The 18,224-nt window shown below is 37.8% G+C and overlaps 1 protein-coding gene across 1 annotated transcript in view; it reads left to right on the top strand.

Annotated features, from left to right (window-relative positions):
* LOC124258713 (DCC-interacting protein 13-alpha-like) overlaps positions 1-18,224 on the top strand; it is a 66,363-nt gene that overhangs the window by 27,412 nt on the left and 20,727 nt on the right. The window contains 8 exon segments of the mRNA XM_046692788.1: positions 1,955-2,133; positions 5,228-5,392; positions 5,791-5,875; positions 13,738-13,847; positions 14,955-14,997; positions 15,545-15,616; positions 16,481-16,560; positions 18,048-18,185. Coding sequence (XP_046548744.1) covers positions 1,955-2,133; positions 5,228-5,392; positions 5,791-5,875; positions 13,738-13,847; positions 14,955-14,997; positions 15,545-15,616; positions 16,481-16,560; positions 18,048-18,185 — 872 coding nt within the window.

The following is an 18,224-nucleotide window of genomic DNA, read 5'->3' as shown; positions in this document are numbered from 1 at the left end:
GTATCGGCAAGGACCTTTGCCCGGGGGATTTGAAATACCCCTGCATGGTTATTGTATTGTTGTATTGTTAGACCTTTGAGCAGCCTTGATACTCATGTTCAGTAGGAGTTGTGTCAGTCTGGCAATTATACTTGTCACCCTGTTTTCAGTAATCTTGTTCACCTGAGTGTATGTACATGATGAAAATTAGATATGTGCTGTTTGTAGTCTTTGAATTAACTAGCAAAATAGGTTTTAGAATTTGTTTTCCCAAAATAATGAGTTTTTCCCTTAATTTTTCATGTAGTTTCATTGTGTTGTGCTCCCAGGGTAGGGGCGGTGGTGGGGCCTAGTAGTTAAAGTGATCGCTTGTCACGTTGCAGACCCAGTTTCGATTGCCCTCATGGGTACAATGCAAGAAGCCAATTTCTGGAGTACTCCACTGTGATGTTGCTGAAATATTTCAAAATGAGGCATGAAACCACACTCACTCACTCACACACTCACTGTCCCAGGGGTAAGAGCAGATGACTGAATATTCAACTTTACAGAATGTCTGTCAAACTTACTATCGAGCTTGCTGATGTGTGATTTTGTACAAGCTACTATGATATATGGAATTAATATTGCAGGTTAAACCACACTCACTCACTCATGTTACGGAGCATGACCCAAGTGAAGTTAGATCATATGCAAACAATATCTCAATTTCACACTGATCACACATGACCAGGCCATGACATGAATTTTCATTCAGTTACTTCCCTTGGTCATGCCAGAATCTGCTTACACTGATTTTGAAACTGGCTGAAATGATCCTTGGCCAGCACCATAACCACACTTAAGCATACTAAGTGGTTAATATTGGTTAACCTCTACCAGCAGGTTTTCCTTAACACTTTCCCAACATTATGATATGAATAATACTGTTCAAAACATCATCAATCCAACCACTATCTCATTCATTCACACAGCACCTGACACAATGTCCAAAGCTTCTCGTTGGTCAGGCACCATGGATTAAAATGACTGTTTTTCTCGCAGTTTGTTTGCCAGTATATACCATGAGTGCATTTGTTCACTGATTGCAAATGAAATATTTCAAAATGTTTTTAAGTGTCATGATAAAGAGTTACCGGGAAGATTAATAGATTTGTAATTGTGTGATATGTAATGTTTGAAATAGTTGACAGGGCTTCCTTTTAGTGTGCTATTTACTTTGCATGTAAAGCTGGAAAACATAGGGTAAGCATGGTAATTTGTCAAATTATAAAGTCTTCGTATGTTGTGTGGGAGTGAGTCATTTGGTTATTATTCCACTGATATAGTGTGTCACCTAAAGAGAGAGAACAGCCTGAAATGATGCATGCCTTAGATGTTTAGTGCTTTAGTGAAAGCCTTGAGCTCTTGAACTGTGCTGACAAACTCAGAAACATCATCAGTCTGAGGTTTGAATCCACAGTCATAGGGTTCTGCCCAAGGGACATAACTCTACACTGTTGGCCTTAGAAATCTAGACCACTTGAGTCTCCAAGTATGTGGTGGATTGAGAGCATTTTCAAAGTCATCATGATGCATTATATTCATACTGAATCTTCCTGATTGAAAACTGTTCAAAGATTCATCAACCCAACCAACTCGCGCATTCATTCACACAGGACCTGGCACAATGCCCAAACCGACTGAGAGGTCAGGCCCTCCAGTAGATGCATGTCCGTTGGCGTATATTGATGCTCATGATGACAATTACTTGATTATCTGGTCCAGACTCAATTATTAATAGAGAACAGTCATTTAAAAGAGGATAATTGCTGAGGGCGTCATGAACAAACAAACAAACAAACAAACAAACAAACAAACAAACAAACAGACAGACAGACAGACAGACAGACAGACAGACAGACAGACAGACAGACAGACAAGGTAGTAAAACCTAGGACCTGTTTTGTTACAATTTGTGAATTGTCTGTTGCAGACCTCACTTCACTACTACTCAAGTCTGAATGCTGTGCAGTACAAGCGGAGATGTTTCCTCCTCGAGCCCATCATGGGGTACCTCCATGCCCAGAGGTCCTTCTTTCAGATGGGTCAGGATGCCGTCTGCAAGCCGGAGATTGAAAACTTCCTCACAAACATAGCAGCAAGCGTTCAGAGGTACTGTATCCATTATCCTGTGTGGCAATTTGAACTGACGATGATTGTACAGCATTGGGTAGACGTCTACTCTCAAGGGTTGTATGTAATGCAAGGAGCCAAATTTAACAAATTCTGTGGCCTAGCTGTTGGTGCCTTGAAATTCTTTTTTTTCTGAACACGTATTGTGAAAGGTCTTTATTTGTTCTATACAACAACAGGACGTCCTGTTGAACCTGCTTTGTACAGTACAACCAGAAATTACTGAGAATTTAAAGATTGTAATTTTATATATTTTTTTCACTCATTACTCACGTATTTATAGTGAATATTAGCAGAAAATAACTCCAGATTCAAAGACAGGTGAACAGTTAGTATTTTGTCAAGTCACCATGGGCAGCAATGCAGGCTTCAATGCGGCGGGGCATACTACTGATCAAAGAAGTTAGAAAGTTGTGGTCCATGCTGTCCCAATATCGGACCACCTCTTCTTTCATTTCAGCAATATTTGTCAGATTTTTCTTATTGACACTTTCCTTCATAAGTCCCCAAACATTTACTATTGGATTTAGGTCAGGGCTATAGCTTGGCCAATCTAATAATGTCATATGTTGGGTCCGAAACCAGGCCTGTGAATGCTTTGAACGATGTTTTGGGTCGTTGTCCTGCTGGAAAATCCAAAAATATCCATAGAACACGTGAGCAGATGGACGTAAATGTCCCTCGAGAACATCTGTGTACCGCTCACTGTTCATATTCCCTTCAAATACACAGAGGGGCGTTGCCCCTAACACAGATATGCCACCCCACACGTTAAATTTCGGACTGTACTTTGGGCGTTGATACAAAGGTTTTTCAGTTTGTTTGGTCCAGAATTTCAGTGTATTAGGAAACAGCCACACAGAACTTTCATCTGAGAAAATCACATTGTCTCAGTTAAAAGTCCTATGCTGTAAGCACCAGTTCAACCTTCGCTCCTTTTGTTCAGGTTTCATGATCAGTGATGGAATTCCTCGACTTTTCTGCCAACCCATTGCATGCAGCTCAGTTCTGATTGTCTCCTTACAGACAGCCACAGTTCCTCTATCAATCATATCCAGCCTTAAGATTTCTAAACTCCTTCGTTTGTTTTTAGAAACAAGAATACCAAGCCGCCTCCTGTCACCGACAGTCAATTTTCTGGGCCTACTTTGCGCCTCCCTGGTGCTCAATGCCATATCCATTTGCAATAATTTTCAAAACACGATAAACAGTGGACAAAGGAATGCCTGTTCTACTTGAAATCACTTAAGCTGATCTGATGTCCTTGTTATAATACTCTAAAATCAACTTCCTCTTCTCTAAATCATTCATACTGAGGATCACTGAAAATGTCGTCTGCTACCAAGTAAACAAAGGGGGATAACTCTTCACAAACTAATGAAAAAGGATCAACGGAGTTGTCTCTCTTGAATGAAACCAAGTACTGGTCAAGGTTGTTTATACTTGAAATCCAATTAAACATATTCCTAAAATTCTCAATAATTTTTGGTCATACTCTATTGACTAAGGACAAAGTCTGAGGTTGAAATATCTTTTAGGGGTTTTGTCAGAGGTTAATATATATATAATACTACACGAGGTCTCATTACATACGAATTATACGAAACGAGTGTCCTTCCTATGGTAACCATAGGAAGATCATGGTTTCGTATAATTCGTATGTAATGAGACCTCATGTGGTATTTTATTTACTACCCACGTCTTACATGCATTAAATTGACAAAATAGCGTAGTTTTGGTTTGTGGTTTCAAACTGAAACTGGTTTCATAAAGAGGTTGCGGAAGAATTTTGTTCTGACGTACACTTTTGCATGACGTCACACTGTATTGACGTCACTACGCCTTTTCTCGTCTGTCCCCTTGGTAACCGACGTCACGATGCATGTCAGTTATCACCTCCTCTCGTACAGCCTCCTTCAGTAAACTACTCAGTAGCACCCCATTTCTTGGTTTGCAACTGCTTCACTCGGCTAACATCATTGGTGGAAACATTGTGTTTATGTTTTTTGACGGATATAATGTCTCAGTTCGACTCACAATTAAACAGCGACACGGCGACGTTCGCAATGTTTACATTCCCACAATGCATCTAAGTTGTAGAATGAATGAATTCACGTGTTTGTTATGAATGAACAAGTAGTTCCGTCGTCACAACGTGACCTAACTGAGAGGTCATCGGTTATCCAATCAAATCGTTAGTATCTCAGGTCAAGTCATTACGACACAGGTCAACGCGATACGACACTCGTGTGACGTACGAGATTAGTATGCAACTACCCATACACGTTGACCACGTGGGTAATAAAAACAGGTATTGACTTCAATATGAAGTTTTAAAAGTTTTGTCATGTAAGAAAGAGACAAGAGCAGATTCAGCATATCTTGAAGCATCAACAATTATAGTAAGTGCCAAGAAATGGAGACCTTTGATTGGCTTAGGTTTGGGGACTACAACTTCTGGGTATTTCCATTCTATTTTTAGTAACCCATGTCAGTACATATACTGTCAGTTAAAGGCCATGAAATACCCAATGCCATTTTAGAAAGTGTTCAAATGTAACATATGTTATATTTGGGATTACACTTTCTTAGTAAAGTACACTTCTTGGCCAATAAATATGATGATGAACTTAGCGCGCTATATAACATAATTATATTATATGTTATTAATAATATAATTATATGCTTGATTGGCATTTTAGAAGATGATATTTGATGAACATAGAGATTTTTTCTGGGTTACATCTTCTTTTTATTCTCGAGTACAACGTTTCAGGGCTTGTTCTGGCCCCATCATCAGGTAAAACTGAACAGTAACTGATGATGACTGATGATGGGTCCAGAACAAGCCCTGAAACGTTGTACTCGAGAATAAAAAGATGTAACCCAGAAAAAATCTCTATGTTCAATATAATTATACATCCTAGTGCAAAAACAAGAACTTGAAAGTCATGAACATTTGTGTATTTAGTTGCTAAATTTTAATGAAATTGGTATTTGTAACTGAATTGTTTAATTCACATGCTGATATTTGTTGAGTTCTCAAAAAGTGGGTGTGTTCATGTTATTTCAGTGTGCACCAGGAACTGTCAACGGAGACTCAGAAGACGGTTGAACTGATAGACACAATAGAGAAACAGAGCGCCCACTTGTACAATGCAGAGCCACCTATAGACATGCCGTTTATTCCGCCCAACACAGCACTCACTCAGAAGGCAGGATATCTCTTTCAACGAATGTATGTACCCTGTGTCCTACTGATCAGGCCGTAGGGTAGCCAAGTGGTTAAAGTGTTTGCTTAGCATGCCACAAACCTGGGTTCGATTCCCCACGTGTGAAGCCCATTTCTCGTCTTCCCAGAAGTGATATTGCTGGAATATTGCTAAAAAACGGTGTAAAATCATACTCAGTCAGTCAGTCTTCAGTATGACAAGTGGATGCTTTAACCATTCCCACTGCCACACATTAAACAACAGATGAACCTTTCAATATCTTTCTACAAGACATGGCAGATATATCAAACAGATCTTGAAGTGGTGCCTTTTGCTATTGCAGATTTTTGGCATTTTTGGCCGGGGGAATTTGTCATCTTCTGATGACTCTTGTTTGTAACTGATCTTACATTGTCTATTTCAGTAAACAAGCCCTCATCACCACTAAGTGGGAACGGGTGTATTTCTTCACACAAGGGGGCAACCTGATGAGTCAGGCCAAGGAGGAGGTAGGTGTACCAGACACAGTGTTGTACATTTCATGGTGATGGCAACACTCCATCATCTAAAAAACACTAATCACTGACCCTGGTGTTGTTGCTTTGGTAAATTTCACTTTCTAACTACTTGAACTGACTAACACCTCGTGAAGTGCTATATCTGTAACAAAGCATGACTGTCATTGACTTTGTTGATATTTTATGATAGGTGCTTAGATTAATCTCTGACCTTATTGTGATTTCTAAACCTGCTTTCCTAATAATTCAATGTATGAAGATTTTGTCATATGTTACTCTGTTAAGACATCTTAAAAAGGTTGTTACTTTGTTGTTGAAAGTATGTTATATATACTGAAGGAAACAAATAAGGGAACACATGCAAGTATAAGTGTTCCTATATTCCATTCGAGGTTTCTGTGTATGCTTTGTATTGCACTGGGGGAAAATCTGGAACTAAATGAACACTTGTTCTCTCATGTTTGACCTCATGCGTTTCCACCAGTATATATTACTGTTTGTCAGAGGTTGCAGATTCTGTTTGACCTTGAACTTTGCTTGTCTGAGGTTGCAGTTTCCGATATAACCTTCACCTTCTCTTGCTCTGTTGACCTCTCTAGGTCAGTAGCGTAGGCTCAGTCGATGTAAGTACATGTTCTCATCTAGGATTTCATTTCAACCCTTCCTGTGCTTCCTGAACATTAAAAGCTGAACTGCACTTTGAAAAAATATAACTTCTCTGTCCAACATAATTTTTGTAAAGAAATTGTATGAAGTCTTATTTCTCCGGTAACCGAAACATGTACTGTAATCCCTGCATATGTTCAGAAGAATGACGAATGTGTCAGACATGAAACCTTCATTGTTATTGTTCAAAAAGTAACATCTCTATTGCTATTCATTCACTGAAATAAGAGGCAAGAAGTATCTCTGAAATATCAGTACAAACAATAAAAAATATATTCTTTTATCCATAAACTAATACTCTTCCAACATCTAAATGCCTTTCCAAAGATGGAGAGACTGACTTGTTTGATAGAGTTATCTCCCTTTTGTTACTCAAATGTCTTTGTGCATGTTTTAATATTAAGATATTGTCCTTTTCATAGTCAATGCCATTACATCTTTTGATATCTTTAGATGTGTATATTTTTCGCAGTTCAACTCTTAATGACTGTCCCACAGTCAGACCAAACATCGTTCATTTCAATATGATTTCCTATAATCAATAATCATAGTTTATATTTTTGTCTGAATGCGTAATTATTCTAAATTTCAGTGATGTTTCTTTGTATTGAACTTTGTTCTTGATAATTTCATAGATGCATGCATATTGGAAAATTATTTCACTGTTTAAAAATGTGTAATTGATTAACTATTTTGATCAATATAATACCTGAGGACATGTATGTTAGCATGTCAGTTTTCTTGTCATCAGTGAGTTGTCAGCAATATTGTGTGCTGTGTTCTTGCAAGTGTTTGCCCCATTTCCCCCAAGATGCACATAGTAAAACCATGGCAACTGGTAAACTGGTAAACAAGCTGTAAAACCTATGAGAATTACTCCACTATACTTGGTGACGTCTTTACACATGACGTATAGAACACTTGTCTCATATGATGGAACGACTAATTGCAAGGTGCACAATGTTATCCAGCCTGTCCCATGTGAATGAAGCAGTGTGGTGCTACACCAATCCAGGTAATAGCTACACGGTGGAAGCCGAAACCAGGTAGTAAAACATGGTGGACACAAGTGCTGGTTATCGCTCACAATACACAGATCAATAATCGGAGATCAGCATTCGATCCATTGTAATCATAAACCCCATCTCAAAACAATCATAACATTGTGCAAATGAGTGAGTGAGTTAAAATTTAAAGTCATATATTGGCAATATTTTAACCATATTGTGAGTAAAACAGGCCATATGTTGATAATAAGTAATATTATATGATAAAGTCTGTCGCCAAAAAACAGGAAAACAACCAGAATATCACAGTTAGAAATTAAATGTATTTAGAGATGTTATGTAGAAGGGATATCACTATAGAGAGCAATGCAATATAGAAACGGGCTACTGATCACCAGCAACTGAAGGTAGATCACCATACTAGGGACTAGTTTTACAAGTCAGGAAACTGGATCACTTGTTACTGTCTCAACTTAACAAACATAGCAATAAGAAACGTACAACCTAACGTTAAATTTGATGTTTAGTTTTTTATGAATATCGATTAGTCACCAAGCCCATCAATAATTGTTGAAGAAAGTGAGATCAGTTGACTGACCAATCGCTTCCGGACTAGGGGACACCACAATGACTATAGAATAACACAAGAACAGATAGCGGGAATGTTTTTGTCATGTACACATATACTTAAAAACATGAAATTGAACAGCCCCAATAATATTTAGTTAGACAAGTTGAATGGCACTAATCATGACAATTATGACCCAGAAATGCATGAACTCTATTATAATTACAAGCAATAGAACTTGTAGACCATTATGAGGAGAAACAATGATCGATTTATTCACATTCAGAGACATTTTTCATAAAATTTTGATATTAATCACAAATAGATTTGATTATTAGAGAGACATAATTCATTAAATCAGCCTTGTAATTTTACAAAATGTATGTGCTTGTGAAAATGTCAGGGCTACATGGAATATTGATAAAGAAGAATATATTCACCTTTTTTTAATCAATTTGGTACAATGTCAAATATCAGTTGAACATAACATCTGTAAATTCTTTTTAGCTCAGGATAATCATTAAAAATATAACAGTAGTCAAGGTGCAACAACGTCATCGTGTGGTAATAAAAAAGTGTATTACAAAACACACCATTCAACCTAATGGATACAACAAATCACAAAACAGCTATTCACATATACAATGCTCCACTTTCTCTACTGTGTACCCATGATAACTGTGGTTACATGTCATAGAATATTGTTAACCCAAATCTTTCTGATATATGCCATTTTTTAATACATTTCAAATAATGAATTCTAAGAAACACACTTGCAAATGACAAGAAACCATTTCTTTCTTGCAAATTAAAAATACTTGTAATCTAAAAATTAGTCATCATTCATGATACCTCCATCTTGTTTTTAGCAATCAGACATCTCAAGGAATTGCATCTATTTTCTAACTATAATTTAAAACAGTCTGAAAACATCAAAGCTATGAATACACAATTCCATTTAGAACGTGGTCTGGGATTACACTTTCTCAGTAAAGAACAGATTCCAGTTCTTTTGTTTGGTTGAGTCTCATTCGGGATTTGAACCCACACTCTCCGAGTCAGGCACCTAATCGCCAGCACACAAAGTCAGAGATCTAACCTGCTCAGCCACCACGCTTTCGACATCAAAGACAAACATTTTTCTTATCATTATCCCTGCAGACCCGGCACGTTTACAAGCACACCTATAGTTCAAAAACACTTGATTGAAATTGATCAGTTATGTCTTCCAAATTATTGATCTTTTTATGACTAATTTTGTTGTGTATTAAAAAGTGACCAATGACTGATCTTACATATTTAACATTGTATTAAAGGAGGATTTAGCAGTGGGAGAAAATAGCCTATTATTATTGCAGATGTGATAAAAGAAAGATGCAATTGATGGCCTCTCCATTCCAGGTATTATGTATACAATTTTGTGAAATATTAGTGCTTATGTCACTGTTGAAAATGGTGTATCCATCATTGTCTACAGTTGCCCGTGTATCGATGACTTGGGTCTCTCGAAATAATTATATTAACGTTTTTTCCTCACTGAAAGTAACAAAAGACATAACCGTGAAGATCCGGTGTAGAATAGGTCTTCAGCATCCGATGCTTGCCACAAAAGATGACTAAGCTTGTCGTAAGAGGCGACTAACGTGATCGGGTGGTCAGGCTTGCTGACTTGGTTGACACATGTCATCGGTTCCCAGTTGCGCATATCGATGCTCATGCTGTTGGTCACTGGATTGTCTGGCCCAGACTCGATTATTTACAGACCGCTGCCATATAGCTGGAAAATTGCTGAGTGCGGCGTAAAACTAAACTCACTCACTCACTCACTCACAAAAGACATCATTCTCATGATTTATGCATTGCTTCAGTATTGATGAAAATACATAACAGTTTTGAACCATCTATTCTCGGGTTTTTCTATAGTATATACATGTCTGCCATGTTTGTTGTCCAGTGGAGGCTTCCATTGGGGGGTCCTTACCTGGGTCGGTGCAGTCCCTGTATACACAGGGAAACAGGCGGAATACTATCACCTGATCAGTGTAAATGACAGAGGTGGAACAGTCTATTATGTTGACACTAGGAGCTCAAGCGGTAGAACAGTCCATTATGTTGACACTAGGAGATCAAGAGGTAGAACAGTCCATTATGTTGACATGGAGAGATCAAGATGTAGAACAGTCCATTATGTTGACACAAGGAGATCAGAGGTAGAATAGTCCATTATGTTGACATTATGAGATCAAGAGGTAGAACAGTCCATTATTTTGACATGGGAGATCAAGAGGAAGAACAGTCCATTATGTTGACATGGGAGATCAAGATGTAGAACAGTCCATTATGTTGACATGGGAGATCAAGAGGTAGAACAGTCCATATGTTGACATGGGGAGATCAAGATGGAGAACAGTCCATATGTTGACATGGGGAGATCAAGATGGAGAACAGTCCATTATGTTGACATAGGAGATCAAGAGGTAGAATAGAACAGTCCATATGTGACTCATTATGTTGACATGGGAGATCAAGATGGAGAACAGTCCATATGTTGACATGGGGAGATCAAGATGGAGAACAGTCCATTATGTTGACATGGGAGATCAAGAGGTAGAACAGTCCATTATGTTGACATGGGAGATCAAGAGGTAGAACAGTCCATTATGTTGACATGGGAGATCAAGATGGAGAACAGTCCATTATGTTGACATGGGAGATCAAGAGGTAGAACAGTCCATATGTTGACATGAGGAGATCAAGAGGTAGAACAGTCCATTATGTTGACATGGGGAGATCAAGATGGAGAACAGTCCATTATGTTGACATAGGAGATCAAGAGGTAGAACAGTCCATATGTTGACATGGGGAGATCAAGAGGTAGAACAGTCCATTATGTTGACATGGGGAGATCAAGATGGAGAACAGTCCATTATGTTGATGTGGGGAGATCAGATGTAGACAGTCCATTATGTTGACATGGGGAGATCAGATGTAGAACAGTCCATTATGTTGGCATGGGGAGATCAGACGTAGAACAGTCCATTATGTTGGCATGGGGAGATCCGATGTAGAACAGTCCATTATGTTGGCATGGGGAGATCAGATGTAGAACAGTCCGTTATGTTGGCATGGGGAGATCAGATGTAGAACAGTCCGTTATGTTGATCTGGATAGATCAGATGTAGAACAGTCCATTATGTTGGCATGGGGAGATCCGATGTAGAACAGTCCATTATGTTGGCATGGGGAGATCCGATGTAGAACAGTCCATTATGTTGGCATGGGGAGATCAGATGTAGAACAGTCCGTTATGTTGATCTGGATAGATCAGATGTAGAACAGTCTGTTATGTTGATGTGGGGAGATCAGATGTAGAACAGTCCATTATGTTGGCATGGGGAGATCCGATGTAGAACAGTCCATTATGTTGGCATGGGGAGATCAGATGTAGAACAGTCCGTTATGTTGATCTGGATAGATCAGATGTAGAACAGTCCGTTATGTTGATCTGGATAGATCAGATGTAGAACAGTCCGTTATGTTGATCTGGATAGATCAGATGTAGAACAGTCCGTTATGTTGATCTGGATAGATCAGATGTAGAACAGTCCATTATGTTGATGTGGGGAGATCAGATGTAGAACAGTCCGTTATGTTGATCTGGATAGATCAGATGTAGAACAGTCCGTTATGTTAATCTGGAGAGATCAGATGTAGAACAGTCCATTATGTTGATCTGGGGAGATCAGATGTAGAACAGTCCATTATGTTGGCATGGGGAGATCAGACGTCGAACAGTCCATTTTGTTGGCATGGGGAGATCAGATGTAGAACAGTCCATTATGTCTATTCATTTGATAAAGTGAGATCAAGCTGAAAAGCAGTCCCAGACCGATCAAATTGTGGAGATTCTGAAAGTAATATAAAATGTCTGCGTGAACTGTATCATGTCTGTATATTTTGGTAAAGTTATAATGACAGGTTTTTTTCAAAGTTTGTTTGCCAGTAGATACCATGAGTGTATTTGTTTACTGAAATATTTCAACATTTGTCTGTGCATCAAAATAAAGAGTAACTGAGAAAGATTAATACATCTGTAATTATGCAATATGATATTTCTGAAATAGTTTAGAGGGCTTTCTTTTAGTGTCTGTTTGCTTCACATTTAATGCTAGAAAATATAGGGTAACCATGGTAATTTGTCATAATGCAAACTGTTTCAAAGAATTATTATCCCCTGCAACGCGTTTTGCGGGGGGTATTAAAATGGACTCCGTGCGTGCGTGCGTCCGTGCGTCCGTCCATCCGTGCACATTTGTCTTTTCCGGAGCAGAACTCTAAAACCGTTCAATATTTCTTCACCAAACTTGTCACATACATAGATCTGGTGGTGTACTGGTGCCTTTTGGTAGTTTTGGAATTCTTAATAAAATATTTTTGGCATTTCCATGGCAACAAGTTTGACATAGACTGAAATCGGTGATAGTGTTCCTTTCTGGAGCAGAACTTTCAATACTCTCCTTCCACTTTTCTATATACGCACCTAAATATTTGACATAATCATAACTCGTAGACATAATCATGAAGAGTATTTTGCCATTGCGGGGGATATTGATGACTTTGTCTTCTTGTATAAAATTCAAGGTATGTTATGAGGGAATGAGTAAGTTGTGTTTAAGGTCACGTTGGCCAGTATTTCACTGATATCATTCCACTGATATCATTCCACTGATATCATTCTACTGATATCATCCCACTGATATCACGATGTATCAGCTCAGGGAGGGAGGAAATCCCAAAATGATGCATGTCTTGGATGTTTCCTGCTTTAGTGACATCCACGAGCATATGAAGGATGCTGACACACCTGGAATTAGCGTGAACACTGGTTTGAATCCACATTTGTAGGTTTCCGACCAAGGGACACAACTCTACACTGGTGCGCCTCAGACAGCTGGGCCATGTCAGGCTCCAAGTGTTTGGTAGATTGAAAATTGTGTTTGCATATCTTGTTAATGACCCTAAAAGGTTTCTTTATTCTTTTAATGCAACATTGTAACTAGTAATGCATGAAATGTTGCATTGAAGGAATGAAGAAATTGCTGCCGATGTCAATCTTAAATACTGATTTTGTTTCCAGTATTGTAAAATGAAACTCTGGTCGTCTCTGCCTACAACTAGTGATTTGATTATTCAGGAATGACAATAATATTGCTTTCGTGATATACTGCAACAAATATTAATAAATGACGAAATATTTGAAATACGACCCTTAAATTTCTTGCTTCATACATTTATTTATTTGTATATTTGTCCTGTTTTATTAATGTCTCTAAAACAAATTATAATTTGTTTCTGAAAAACCAAGAATAAATATGTTTTGAATTAAGGGATGGTCATTAATTGTAATAGTTATTGGGCACACCCTTTACCACCATGTCCTCGTGTGACGCACCTCCAGCCATGTTGGCAGATAACTCTGTCAGTTCTTACTCTGTTTATAGTGATCTCACAAACAGATAATTCAAGTATGATTAGTAAGTATTGATGATATTCTAGGTATCGATGAATGACTACAGCTCTACCTCCGACTTACTGGAAGGGTTGTGTTTCAGTTTGCTGGTAGTCTGGTGATCGATCTCAATGAGGAGGGTGTGATTGCCGAGCCAGGGACTGCAGACGATCGCAGATTTGTATTTCAAGTTGTCTCTCCGGGAAACAAGAAGTGAGTGACATTTGTGATAGCTCAAGGGATACATTGTCAGGAGTAAAATTTGATTTTTAAACAAAAGCAATCCTGTTCATAATGGAACAGAGCCTTGTTGGTATATTGTGAGTTTGTTTCACGTTGTGGCCATGTCGTGTGTACCCTCTTAAAGACATTACCACAGTGGTCTAAAGTGTTTGCCAAGGGAGCGGATAGTTGAAAGTTGAACATTAACAGGATGAAAAACAAGGTCAGGTCGGCTTGGAGGCAGTATACTGAGGGGTGTTCATGTTAAAACTGTACCATGAAATCTCAGTGGGTTACCCCACTTTGCCTCTCCTCAACTCCATTGAATTTAACACATGTCATATTTGGGATTACACTTTCTCAGTAAAGTACCAATTCTAGTACTAATCTGGGATTTGAACTCACACCTTCAGAGTCTCAACTAATCGCCAAAGTCAGCCGCCTAATCCGCTCAGCCAGCGTGCCTTCCATAAAGCTTTTGGCTGTTTACACTTATCAGAGGGGTGCACAAAGTCTGTGGTCTAGGCTGTCAGTTGTCTGACTTCCATTTTCGTGGAAGGTGTGGTGGCTGAGCTGGTAGGTGGCTGACTCTGAGCTTATGGGTTCGAATCCCAGATATGACTCAACCCATCAAAAGTACTAGAATCCATACTATACTGAGAAAGTGTAATCCCAAATATAACATATGTTACATTTGACCACTCTCTAATGGCATTGTGTATTCACTTCATTGAATTGTTGGGAATTTTTTTAAAGTGGTGTAAAATTGCCAGATATAAATAAACCTGTATGACATATATAATGTTTAACATGATGCAACCTTCTTAACCTTGAGTTTGATGGATTTTGAGGATATATTGTCTTAAAAGGACAGTTAATGGAGTTAGAAATATAAGAACTTTCACAAAGTTTGATTATTTCTGTTCCACAGGTTTGTTGTATTTTAGCTGTGAGCACAACATTGTAATGAATACAGAAATGAGTGTTTTTGTTGTCTTTTGGGACAAATGATACCAATGTAAGTGTAATGTTACCTGTGGCACCTGTCTGTTGGTAACCAGATTGACCTGTGTTTTAATGCATGTACTTGTTTCACAGAGCTTGTTTACTTCAAGCTGAGAACTACCGGGAGAGGGATGAGGTGGGTACAGAGACGAAGATGTGTCCATCTTTGCTGAACTTAAATAGATGTGTGTTCTGTGTCTCTTTCGATGTGTTATAAAGCCTTTGGAAATATAAGCTTCATTATGGTTTGGAATTGAAACTAGGTATTGCATCAGAACTAGATAATTTCTGTGTATGCAGTGTTTGAAATGAGAGGAAGTGTTCCTTGTCATGACCAAATGTAAAAACACTAAAGAGGTCTTTTGACTCAAATACAAGAAAAGTAGAGCTCAAGGATGACTTTCATTCTAAAGCCTGAACAGCAGACTATGATAAGGGGAGATAATTCAGAGTACCTTGTTCACATTCAAAGCCAATCTGTCATCTGTGTGTTCTTTAATTTATGAGTTGGGTATATGGACACATGAATATGATCAAAGTTCTGAAGTTGGATTTGAACGTAATGAAAGTACACTGAATTATCTCCCTTGTTTGCGTCTGCTGTTCCTTGATGTTGATGTGACAGTTCTTTCAAAGCTGCCTGGATATGATCATATGAAGACCATGTTCCTCATTTGTTTCAGTGGATTGCGACAATTAACAACATTGTGAAGGACAGTGGATATGTTCGAGGCAAAGCTACTTCAAAGAAGAAAGTAAGGATTATAGTCTTTTGACAACATTGATTTATTCTTCATAACTGATTGATACTGTGACATAGGCTCTGTTTCATCAGACTCACATTGTGAGCTGTCCGAATTCCTGCTTAAATACAAGCTCCAAGCCAGGAACAACACCAGTAAAATGTTTACTCAATGTTTATTCTAGTGAGATTTACAGCATTGCAAAATTCGAACCCTTAATATTGCCGACAGAAAGACACCAGTGAAATCAGGAGTGTTACATTGAAATATAACTTTGTAAATGAGAACAAATTATCAGTAGTTATCCTCTCTTATCATGTACTCAAATGTAGAATATGTATCAACTATAAAACACGACATAATGCTGGATATTATGTCGTCTTGACATCACATGCTTTCAAGAGCTCTACATGTGTGTTACCAGCAGAAGCTGAGAAAATAAATAACCAAAACAATTTTCACAAGCGGTAATCAAATGCAATATGTAATGGATGCAGTATTCTTGTTCAAATAGGTGTAGTCATGCTTCTCAAATTTGTGATATAATAATTGAATAGTTATCTGTGAATAGGCCAGGTCAATGTTTTTCATCCAATCACATTGCTGCATACATTTGATTCTGTGTTAAAGTTATGATCACCTTGACACTTAGTTAACTTTCTCCAAGGGGCCCATGTGGTTCCATGCAATATTAATTTACTGTTGTCTATAGATGTTTGGGAACTTGGGACTCTCAGTAATAATTTGAAGAAGTCAGGCTATGTGTCTGTGTATTTGGCCCTCAGATCCAATATATCAGTATATTTCAACCAATCACATTGCTGCATACATTCCATTCGTTTCACAATTCCATTCTGTTTGTTACCTCCATCTCAGGAGCAGCAAGCTGTATTGATGAAGAATCAGTCCACAGATTCCGCTTCGGCTCCGGCTCCAGAGAAAGCAAGTCCTGTTCGGTATGAGTAATTACAAGACATTCTTCTGAAGATTTTTGTCCAAAGTTTCATATTTTTATATTCCACACAGCTGCAGCCATGCACACATTTTGATGGTTCATTGTTGACGTGCTCGGGATGCATAAGTTATCCAAGTTGACGTGATACACTAGGTGTAACGATACGGAAGGGACATGAAAGAATATGTACTCCAGTATTGTGTGATACAGTACTTATGTTTGATATATTGATATTCTTTCATGGTTCAAGTTGTAAGTACCCTGAACTATTTGTTTTAAATTTTGGAGATCCGTTAAATTTCAGGGGTGCTGTGAAGGTTGAGGTACATTCCACAAAGCATTTATAGCACTAAGGTGATCGTAACTCCTATACTTAAACATAAACTTACACCTGTCAAGTCTTATACTTAAATATAGACTTGCAACTGTCAAATCTTATACTTAAATATAGACTTACACCTGTCAAGTCTTATACTTAAATATAGACTTACGATTGTCAAGTCTTATACTTAAATATAGACTCACGATTGTCAAGTCTTATACTTAAATATAGACTTGCGACTGTCAAATCTTATACTTAAATATAGACTTATGATTGTCAAGTCTTATACTTAAATATAGACTTACACCTGTCAAGTCTTATACTTAAATATAGACTTACGATTGTCAAGTCTTATACTTAAATACTGTAAGCTATAGATTATATTTCAAGAATATATTTTTTATTTTGCGCAAAACATGAGGCCAGTGTGAATGAGATGTTATTTTTAGTCAACTGGAAATACATGTGAATCTGTATAACAGGTTGTTTTATTTATCATTTTGAATCTGTGTTCATTCACACTTATTTGTATAACAGTACAGCTTTAAGTGTTCTACCATAATACAATACCGTATCGTTACACCATTATCACATGTACAACAAGCAATGAGATGCAAACTGTGTGATGATTGTCCTGGTTTGTCTATTGTGGTTCTATTGTAAGCTGTGTCATTGCTGGGAGTAAAGAGTGTTATCGTGGAATACGTGAATGTTATTGGGAATTATAGCTAGACTTCTCTTTGCATGTGTGGTGTCAAATATGTGTCTTTGTTAGGTTGGTAATGTTTTCAGGAAAATATTATTTCATCATCAAATTCTACTTTCATATATCATATATATACCAAGTTTTATTTAACATGTAATCAATTTCAATCATATTCAACATCATGCCATTTTATTAGATGCTTTATGTTCACCCTGTTTGAATATCTTTGGCATAATTTTCTGAAATTTAAACATTTTTCAAATTAAATCTGACAACTGAAATTTTGTGTTGAACTTTTGCAAATGCAACCAAACCAGTGGATTCATGGCTGGTATTGTGTGAACTAATATTTATATTGTTTGTTACCATAGTTACCAGAGGACTAACTGCATGTATTCTTTTGTTTTGTGTTGTAATTGTAGTGCTGATTTTAGTCTTTTATTTCATTTCTGCCAATCAGTGCCAATCATTCCCAATCATCAACACCCGCTGCCACCCCGACGGACAATTTTGTAATCGACACTCCCATACAGTTTGACCTGGTATCACCTTCTGATGAGAATCGCCAAGTTACGTCGCCCCAAACCGGTCCACCAAAGTTAGTACTGTTAATGACTTACTTCTCACACATCGGTAT

The sequence above is a fragment of the Haliotis rubra genome, unplaced genomic scaffold, assembly GCF_003918875.1.
Source record: "Haliotis rubra isolate DU_JTF1 unplaced genomic scaffold, ASM391887v1 Scf7, whole genome shotgun sequence".
Lineage (NCBI taxonomy): Eukaryota > Metazoa > Mollusca > Gastropoda > Lepetellida > Haliotidae > Haliotis > Haliotis rubra.
Note: the sequence above shows the minus strand (reverse complement) of the source record. Positions and strands in the feature narration are given on the sequence as shown.